Here is a 10,456-nt window from a genome sequence, read left to right on the forward strand (position 1 = left end):
AAAACAATACCTGATATGATTATGTACCATGGCTGATTTGATGCCTAGGTAGCATCCTGTCTGCCCAAGGACTTTGTTTCATTCTTGGTTTCATTTTGTAATTGGTAGGCTACTCCTACACATTCTTTCCTTCTCTGCATGTCTTACAAGAGGGTCTTCTATCCCGATAGGCTTGCTGTTTGTGAAAATGAGTGCATCCGCATCTTACCAACTGGGGACATTTCTGGCACGGTAGCGACATAAGGCCCGTCCGGGAACTTGGGCTCGTTGTCGTTGATGTCTTGGATTTTGATGACGAACTCTGACTCTGGCTCCATCGGCCTGCCTGTCCGCCTGTCCAGAGCCTGGGCCCTTAACGTGTACTGGGCTCTTTCCTCTCTATCGAGTCTCTGGATGGCGTGGATGTCGCCAGTGGTGTCGTCGATGGTAAACACGATGCCCGCGCCTTCTCCAGAGAGGATGTATTTGATGGATCCATCTCCCCTATCCATATCTGAATGAAGCTGGAGGAAAGGCATCAGAACCTCATTATGGATGTGAAGGGGTATTAGAAATAAATGGACTTTCAATTTGGTACAAACTTATGACCTCCCTTTACACAGGAATTTATTTTCCCACTCAGAGGTTTAAAAAGTTGCAAAATATGCTCTGACATATGACTGTATCAAGAACACATAGGTTGATGCATAAAATGTTTCTACATTATAATCAGTATCCTTAATTTATTATTTTTATTTTTTTGGTGCTATTGGGAATTGATCCCAGAGACATTCTACCTCTTAGCTACACCCCTAGACTGATTGTTCACGTTTTTATTTGGAAACAGGGTCTTACTAGGTTGCTGAGAGTCTCACTACTTGCTGAGATTGTCCTCAAACTTATCTTCCTCTCTCAGCCTCCCTAGTATTAGGATGACAAACATGTACCATCATGCCCATATAATTTATTATTTTTAAATTGCTCTCCTTGGGAAATATAGAAAGCATCTTTGGAAAGTAAAGATCCCTGATGTGTGCGTGTGTAATCATGTTTGTGTACTGTGTGTAGTACGAGGGATTGAACCCAGGGACATTCTATCTGAAGTACACTCCCCACCCTTCTTAAAATGATTTTTTTGAATTTATGTTTCTTAAAAATGTTTTTTTTTTTTGAAGATTTAAAGTTGATTAAAAAGAAATACAGAAGATAGTTACAGCCCCATGCCAGAATGGCATGAGGGGGGTGGTCCCAGCCTTCACCACCCAAAGATACAGCACGTGGACCGGACTTTTTATACCCATGACCTCCATCTTGTTTATGTAATTCTGACATAGTAACCGTCCCTGTCCCTGTAAGGTTCCTCCCCCAGCAAGGTGTGGCAAGGTGTCTCCTTTCAGAAAGGTCGACCCCTCCTTCCATCCTAGCTAGCTTATCTAATATGTAGATATGTCTTTATTTTTTATTTTTATTTTATTATTTTTAATTTTTTACTTTTTGTGGTACTGGGGTTCCTGGAAGCCCTTCTACCTCTGGGCTACACTCCCAGACCTATTTTATATTTTTATTTGGAAACAGAGTCTCTTAAGCCAGAACCTGTGCTCCTGTCTCTGCTTCCCAAGCGGGGGTGTTGGGGTGGTGGTGGGGTGGTTCCCCTCTCCTATTGACTTGCTAATTACTTTTAGCTAAGTCAATCTAAGTTTCAATAGCTGTTTGTTTCCTGATTGAAATTTTTAATTTTAATTAAAATTAAAAATAAAAATTTTTTTAGAGTCTTCCCTAAGTTACTGAGGCTGTCCTTGAACCTGTGGTCCTCCCATCTCAACTTCCCAAGTATTGAGATTCCAGGTGTGCACCACATCTGGCTCCTGAAATGTGAATGAGCAAGTTTAACAAGAAAAAACATCTTACCTTTATATTTATAAAAAGCACAAATGTTGTTTTCATGTATGTTCCTATCAGTATCTGCCTCATGATAAATAATTACAATGCACCATTGAAAATATATTGAAAATAAAACACCACAAAGATGGTAAAAAAAAAGGAAAATCCTAAATATTATAAACTTAAAAATTGCTATAAATTCATTTTTGGAGTATCAAACATTTTATGACAACTCAAGCTGGCTGAAAAACTAAAGCCACTGTGGGGAAAATGCTAAGAGATTTCCAGGTACTGTTGCATCTGTCTGTTCAAGTCTGTGACTCCAGTTCTGTAGATGTGTTCAGTAGGACTATGCTCAATTGCGTTTTAGGCACCAAATGGAATTTAACCGCTGGTGATTATTTTTACATCACTGTATTTCTTCTTCTGGTGAGATTTGTTCTTGAGCTTATAATGGACTCACCCACATCTATATGTGGATAGTTGAGTTAGGCGCATACCTCTATCTGCCCATCTGGATGTATTTCTCCTGGGTTGTTTTACAATGACTATCCAAAGGAGTCCAGAAATATCATTTTTATCTCAGTCCTAGAGAAACATTTCTGTACTGATAATTGTAGATAATGTGTATGGGTGGTAGTAGCCCTGGAATTTTATGCTATTATATAGATAAGAGTCTCTTTCTAAAAGGGGGCTACAAAGAATTTAAAAATTAGTCAGCCTTACTAACTCTGTTGTTTTCTGCATCGTTAGCACTTTGCATAGTTCAGCGATGAAGTTCATGAGATTAATTTATAAAACAGACAGCCAATGTTAGACTTAGGGCAGGGAGCCAGATATATCTGACCCGAACACTGTCTGTGTCTATAGTAAACTTAGTGCCCTTGACAAATTATTTACTGTCTCTAGCCCTGAACTTACTCATATTATAACTGGAGAACAACATTAATACTTACTTTGAAAGGTTACTGGGATCATGAGATTAATGTATGTAAACACAGTGCCCTTCCCATAATAGGAACACTATTGAATGGGGCCAATTGTTTCTATGGGTACCCATAGAGAGAGGGTATTAATATACCCAGCCCTTCCCTCCTCCCTTCAAACCTCTAGGAGGTAGCAGAGAAGGCAAAAGCAATCTGCAGGCTTTTATGTTCTGCACAGCCCAATGTCCAAGGCTTCGGAGGCTGCCCGAGGCACTGAGGTCGAGCTTTTCCAAGGACTAAAGGGCACTGACACCAAGAAATACATTCACAACAGCCTCAGACAGAGATGGCTTTGGAAGTTGTAGCTGGCTTTGAGCTGATCTCAGACTGACCTCTGGCCAAGTCACACAGGCAACGATTTTGCTGCCTACAGGAACTCAGCTGTGCCTTATCAAGAGAAGGGAAATAAAAGAATAAAGCTGACCAAAAAAGCAGCTGCAAATTTTTTTCTACTTAAAGTAGTCTATGTACAATCGGAGGTTCTCATGTTTTCTCACCCCATATACAGTATTACCACTATTTTTTTTTTTACAACCCAAATCTTCTATTTATGCCACTAAGAAGGCAGAAGTGTCTAGCTCTTATTGTGCAGAATAGAAAGACATTTTATTTGGACCTGGGCACAGAGACATGAAAATTTGTTCCATTTGGAATTGTTCTCACTGGCAGAGAAATGGAATTGGGAGGAGGACAAAGATTTCAGGACATTTCTTAAATTAAAAAAGAAAAAAATACACATGCATATTCACATTGTGTGTGTGTGTGTGTGTGTGTGTGTGTGTGTGTGTGTGTGTGTGTGATTTTAAGGCATGTGGTGTAGGACTTACAATGAAACAAGTTAATTTAGGCATAACAGATTGACTAGTGGTAAAAAATAGAAGCTGACATAAAGTACAAACCCAGAGGTGTTCTGTTTATTATTTAAAAATGTTTTGGCCTGTGGACATTAAAGCATGAGGCACACTGTGTTCATCCCAGGCCAAGTGTAAGCACTCTGCCCACTGGAGAGTACCATACAAAGGAGAGAAGCGAAGTCCCACTGCAGAAGAGAGCTTGGGTCCTCAGGCGGATGCGGCTGGCTGCTGTCCAGCGTGGTCTGGGCTGAACCTCTGATCTGCCATCTTTGCGTCCCTCCGTACGGGGAGAGGAATTCCAGAAGCTCTCTGGACCATGGATTTTTTTTGAAGGTAGAAACCCTGTGATCTTCATCTTGTGGTGGACCCTGGCACAAAGTATGTGTTCAATACAATTTTACTGAAAGACTCCTAAAGAGTCAGGGGTATAAGTTTTTGTGGAGCAGTCTGAATGTATGCCATTTTCAATATGATCCACATAAAATTTGGAAAAAAAAAAAAGGTTTTTGTGGAACTACTGCCTTACCTTCCTCTTAAAATTGCTAGCATCTTTCTGGGTGACTTCCGAATATATACACATTCGTAAGAGAAGAGGAGTATCACAGAGAAGCTGGAGGGGTCTTTCTGCACAAGAAGTGTGTTCGCTAGGAAGGGGCCAGGATCCGCTTTTACAGATTCATTTGTGAATAATATCTACTTAGGATTTCATCATTTAACAAAACCTATACCAGTTATTTTATTTATTTGTACTGGAGATTAAACAATGAGGCCTTTTACCTTTGAGCTACCTCTATCCTAGTCTTTTTTATTTATTTATTTTTTCTTTGAAACAGGGCCTCACTTAGTTCCTGAGAGTCTTACTAAGTTGCTGAAGCTGGTCTTAAACCTGACATCCTCCTGCCTCAGAGTCCCAAGTACTGAGGTTACAGGCCTGTGCCACCACACCCAGCCTACCCCAGGTATTTTAGCAGAGCATACTAATTATGGAAGACTGGAAAGGGAACACTGAGGTACCAGAACAATGGTAACTGTGGGAAACAGTTAGGGACTTGCTGGCAGTGAGAATAGAGGGCAGGTCTAGGAGCTCCTGGAGGTTGGATCCAGACCCCAGGGGAGGGAGTGCTCCCCCCAGGCCTGGGCCCTTGGGGCATAGAGCAACTCCTCCACTTCCAAGTCCTGCAGACCTGTGGGATTCAGGCCTCTGGGAAAGGGTGCCATTAGTGCTGCTGGTAGGATCTGAAGAAGTTCCCTGGACTAGAATTAGCTTCCGGCAGAGTAAAGAGCACATGTATCTCCCTCCTCCGGGCTCTTGATCGGCCTCCCTCTGGCAAATTCAAAGGGCAGAATGTATAGGGAGACAGCAATGTGCATTGAGTACTGGGGTTTGCCAGCCACAGATCGCAGTTTCGTTGTGAAAATGCAAATGTCATTAGTAGATTTTCACTAAATTACTCAGCCATTGGCAGTGTAATAAAATATACTTTGTGTTTATGCATATCCAATCCAACTCACACTGAATACCAGCTATTCAATGAGGAGGAGAAGGAGTTGACCGCACACAGTTACGTGCACTTGGTCATCTTTCAGAGTGCCCTGCGATGCTTTGGAAGTGCCATAAATGCCCACAGCTGTGGTTCGATGGTGTTCATGTCGTTGTTAACCTCGGCATGACTTGACTCACAGGTTCCTGTAAAAGCATGGGCTCTCTGCTTTCCCCGCTTTGCATATGTCAATATAATCTAGCTTCAGTTCAACCCTGCCTTGTCCCTGGATATCCCAGTGTGGATTTTTTAAGGCCACACCAATTACAGCTGATAATTGTTGCCATACTCCTCTCTGAAATAAGCAAATACTCTGGCAGGCTTTCTAAACAGACATCTTGTAGAGCTCAAGGTGACACGCAGAATGTCCCCAGAGTAAAGGGAATGGAAGGAGGATGAATTTCAAAAAAGTAAAGAGAAGTGCTTGGATGTATGGAAATACGTAAAGTATGTTCGTGTGAAGGGAATACACGCAGGGAAGAGTGAAGCCTTTTCTGGTTGCTGATGTGCTGACTGAACATGTCCTGAACATGACTAAACATGAACTGACGTGTGTGATTGTCCTGGTTCTGGGTTAAGGTAATTAAGAAAGGGCGGGCTGGGTGTGGTGGCACATGCCTGTAATCCCAGACCTTGAAACTCTGAGACAGGAGGATCTCAGGTTTGAGGACAACCTCAGCAACACAGTAAGACTCGCAGCAACCTAGCAAGATACTGTTTCACAACAAACAACAACAACAGCAACAAATATATATATAATAAAATACACGCACGCACGCGCTCGGACACACACACACACACACACACACACACACACGTATATGTATAGGCTGGAGATGTAGCTCAGAGGTAGAATGCTCCTGGGTTCATTCTCTAGCACATAAACATACAACCAGGCCAAGAAAGAGTGGGCACTCATAGTAAATCTCAGAGGCACTAAGGTGCTACATAGCTTAGTATTTCCCAGTGTCAGGAAGTGGGTAGGCCTGGTTAGATTGTCGATTGTCCCTTATCCTGTGTGACCTCAGAACTGAATCTAAAGTCACTGGATACACACAGAGCGATGTACAGGAAAGCCTGTGGCTTGGTGTAAGAGTGATGAATATGTTGTTCTGTGCTTCACCTGTTCCCTTCAATATAACTTTGAACAGTGTAAGCAGCTCTCTGAGCCTAGCTCCCTTAGTGGATTTTCCTTACCTCTGCACATGGTTAGTTAGAGTGACTAAATGATCTCTTGGATGTGATTGCGACTGAAGAAGTACTGTGTGTGGTAGCCTGGTGCAATGTTAGCTCCCTTTGTCTTTCTCCACTTTGGTGTGGCTGGTTCTGTGCCAGGTCTGGAAGGAGTAGAAAAGAATTAGGGAACGGCATCTCAGCTTCTGTGCTTTGAAGAGGAAAGAGCCCTAAATTGTACAAGCACACGAAGCAATTACTGAATGCAAACCTCTTCTTTTCTTACACTTATTTTAGCTACAGTCATGTATTTCTACTTGGGAGAAATGTTTTATAAATATCAAAAGGGTAGAAGGCTTTGGTATTCTCAGTAGGTGAAAGATGTGTTTATGACAGAAGTAGCTTTTAAGATGAGACCCTGAATGTGGTTTCAGAGAGAAGATGACAGCTTGTCCTTGGCAGCACAGTAGCCCAGGCACATCTGAGGTGCAAACAGATGTGGTGAGTGAGTGTGTGTGTGCGTGTGTGTACGTGTGTGTGTGCGCGCGCGCGCGTGTGTGTGTGTGTGTGTGTGTGCGCGCGCGCGCGCGCGTGTGCCTAAGGGGGCTATGAGGAGTTGGGCATGGCAGGGATGAGTTCCTGATTTGAGAAATTCTGAGAGAGGACCAGATGAGACAAATGCCAGGAGCTCTGCATTTGAAAGCTACAACACTTCCTTAATCGGAGGAGGGACATGTGGAGAGGGTGCTTTGAGGAGATAAATGTCTCCATTCCTGAAGGAGGGATGGGAGGGACCTATGCCCAGGGAGGCAGGCAGCACTGGCTGAGTTAATCTAATCACGAGGAGGAACGGAGGATAATGGTAATGATGGAGCTTGGAAAGGAAGAGATGAATCTCAGAGGAACTGGCAAGGAAGTATTGGCAGATATAGTGACTAATTTTACATGAAGGATAAAGAAGATAAAGAGAGGAACAATGAAAGAAACTCCCAGATCCTGAGGCCAGGGAATTTCCCCTGCGTTGGGCACACATCACAGAGCTGCTGAATTCACGCATGAGCTTTCTGCGTTGCTGCAGTTGCTACCTATGACCACAAGGTCATGATGCTTAGAGTGTCACTCTCAACCAGGCACTGTGCTGAGAACTTTGTATACATTACCTTATGCCAACCTCACTACACTGGGAGGTATTCATTTATTTTTTCCCATTCATTAAGCATCTTTTTGAATGTCTTTTATGTGACAGGTGCCATGGTAGGCTTTGGAGATAAAATGGGTGCAATGTCTCTGGACCTTGTTGGTCTTTTAATCTAGTCTGGAGCTTCAGGCAATAAGCACATAAATTAAAAAATAAAGACCGTAGGTGGTGATTAGAGCTATGAAATAAATAATGGTGAGGAAATCTAACAGAGGGGCCCACCAGAGAGAAAGGCCAAAGGACAATGATGTAGGATGAAAAGCCACTGTGAGGAAGGCCAAAGGAGGACTTTTCTTCTGATAAACAATAAAGGAGAGAAGTTGTAGGAATTGCTAGGAGGCCAGGTGTCTGGAACTGGAGGAAGATCGCAGCATAGGGCACGTCTGGCCACCAGGGGGCAGTCTGTGTCAGTAAGCTGCGGAGAGGTGTTTGGCACCCTCCCTTTCAATGGGAAGACATGGGAGGGACTTGATGGATGCAATCCAGTTTAATTTTTAAAAGATCCCATATGGAGAATATGTTGGAAGGAGGCACAGGTGCACAGGAGGATATTGGTCAGGATGCTAGGTATTTACCCAGGTGAGAGATAATGGTGGAAGCCAAGATGAGAGAGGTGGAGGATTTTGGATTTATTTTGGCATAGGCCTACTAGAATTTGCAGATGCAGGGGATGCAGGGGTGAGGAAAGGGGAAGGGTGATCACTAGCTTTTGGTTTTAGGAACAGGATGATAGTAATTCTGAAATAGGGAAGCCTGGGGTGGTTTGGAAGGAAAACCGAGAATTCCTCATTGGAAACGATAGGTTTGAAAGGTCTATGAATCATAAACATGAAGTTGTCACGTATGTGGCAGGACTTATGAGTCTGAGACTTAGATACGCCAGAACTGGAGGTTTGCACTTCTTGGCATAGAGATGATGTTTAAAACTATGGGAGGGGCTCATTCTCCAGGTAATGAGTGTGGGTGGAAATGAGCCCAGGGTGAAATGGACAAGTCTTTTAAGGATTGGAGGTCAAGTGGAAGAGTGGAAGGAGAGAACCAACAAGGAGGCTGAGAATGAGCTCATGATGGTCATGGCAGAGGAGAGCAAGTTGGGAAGGAGGCATGGGTAAACAAGGTCTGATGCCGCGACCAGAAGGTTCCATGAAGTGAAGTCATTGGGTTTGGCAGCAGAGAGCTCCTGAGCAGTGGTCGAGACAGTGCCAGGAAGAGGAACTAAGAAGCACATAGTAGGAGTTGTAGACAGCGTTCCCCCAGACATCTTCTGAGCAACAGCAGTTCTGCAGTCCTCTCATTCTTCCCCTAGACAGTTGAGGAAGCAGGACTAGGGGGACTTGGTGATGTGTCCAAAGTCTCTCTGAAGTGTCTGGCAGGCTTTGAACCATGAGTGTTTGCATCTGAAAACTCTGCTTTTAGCCTTTGTGCTAAACAAGTGTTTAAGTTCTCATTTGAATGAATTATTTATTTTCTAATTAATTCCTTGTCTCCCATTCTCTCTCACTTGGTTGCTTTCACAAAATGGACTCTGATTAACATCCAAATAATGTAAACACAAGAGAAAGCTAGGATTAAAAATGAAATGATGACAGATAAATCAAAGGAATTCAAGCATAAAGCTTATAAATACATTCATTGATTGTCTCCAACCATCCTAAAGTACTTGTTAGAAAGTCCTGAAGTGAAAAATAATTTTATTCTTATTTTTTTTCTATTAAATTTGGGCCTCAGGTTATACCCATGGACATGCTCTGAAAAAATACCAAGCACAAAACTGTACTTTCCCCTTTCCTTTTCCATTTCTCTCTTCCTTATCCTATTATTCCCAGAAGGCTGTGGTTGCCTCTGTTGGGATGTGAATGGTTCTTGAAGGGTCTGAAGCTTTTCCTCCAAAACCCCAGTCCTAGTTTCTCCCACTTAGAACAGAAGTATGGAGAAGGAGAGAAATTAGCTGACAAAGCAAATGCTGTATTTTAGCTAGGGACAGAGTAATATGCCACTGGTTAGAATTTTTCTCAGACCTCAGACACAGGCTAGGTGAATATCTATACTCAATTCAAAATCACAACCAATTTTAACATCAGATACCCTGACAATCATTCTTCCTTCCTTTCTTCCCTCCTTCTTTTCCTTCCTCCATTCTTTCCTCCTACCCACCTCCTTTTCTTTCTTCCTACTGGGAATTGAACCCAGGGACATTCTACCTCTGAGCTATACCACCAGCCCTATTTTATTTTTTACTTTTTTGGAAACAGTGTCTTGCTAAGTTGCAGAGGGCCTGGCTAAATTGCTGAGGCTGACTGTGAACCTGTGATCCTCCTGTCTCAACCTCCCAAATCCTGGGATTATATACACTACCGCGCTCTGCTCTGATAATTTGTTTCTACTGGGCACATCTTACCTTGCCGACATACAAGGGGTCAGTCCCAGTGTATTCTTCCAAAACGAAAAACTGGTTCCAAACCCAGCTCCTTTTGGTCCGCTGATGTGACTGTGGCTTTTCTGACAGGAATGCTTCCAATTCGCCTTGCAGTGTTGGGGTGTCCGAGAGAACGGTGGTTGTAAGGTCCATCAATCCCCAGAAGTACAAGGACATGCCAAGTCCAAGCCAGCACTTTGCATTGCTCATTCTACCAGAGGTCCACGTGCAATTGCAGGATTTCAGAAAGTAGAGTATTAGGATGACGGGCCACTGGAATGTGGGTATTTCCCAAATTAAGAAAACAGTAACAGTATATTGGATCCTTCTGCTTCCCAGAGAGATCCCGATTCAAGTCAATCTGCTTGATGTTGACTTCCTGTCAAGTTAAGGAAAATAATGTGATGTGGTCAGGTTCTTTCTCATAG

At 43.0% G+C, this 10,456-nt stretch overlaps 1 protein-coding gene across 1 annotated transcript in view; it reads right to left on the reverse strand.

The window, feature by feature from the left end:
* The window catches only part of CDH20 (cadherin 20), a gene marked incomplete at both ends in the record, with an annotated part of 50,969 nt that extends 40,731 nt beyond the window's left edge, over positions 1 to 10,238 (reverse strand). The window contains 2 exons of the mRNA XM_080714815.1: positions 209 to 503; positions 10,011 to 10,238. Coding sequence (XP_080570941.1) covers positions 209 to 503; positions 10,011 to 10,238 — 523 coding nt within the window. The remainder of the gene's footprint in view (positions 1 to 208; positions 504 to 10,010) is intronic.
* Between the last annotated feature and the right edge of the window lie 218 nt (positions 10,239 to 10,456).

The sequence above is a fragment of the Muscardinus avellanarius genome, assembly GCF_963383645.1.
Source record: "Muscardinus avellanarius genome assembly, chromosome: 17".
Classification (NCBI taxonomy): Eukaryota; Metazoa; Chordata; class Mammalia; order Rodentia; family Gliridae; genus Muscardinus; species Muscardinus avellanarius.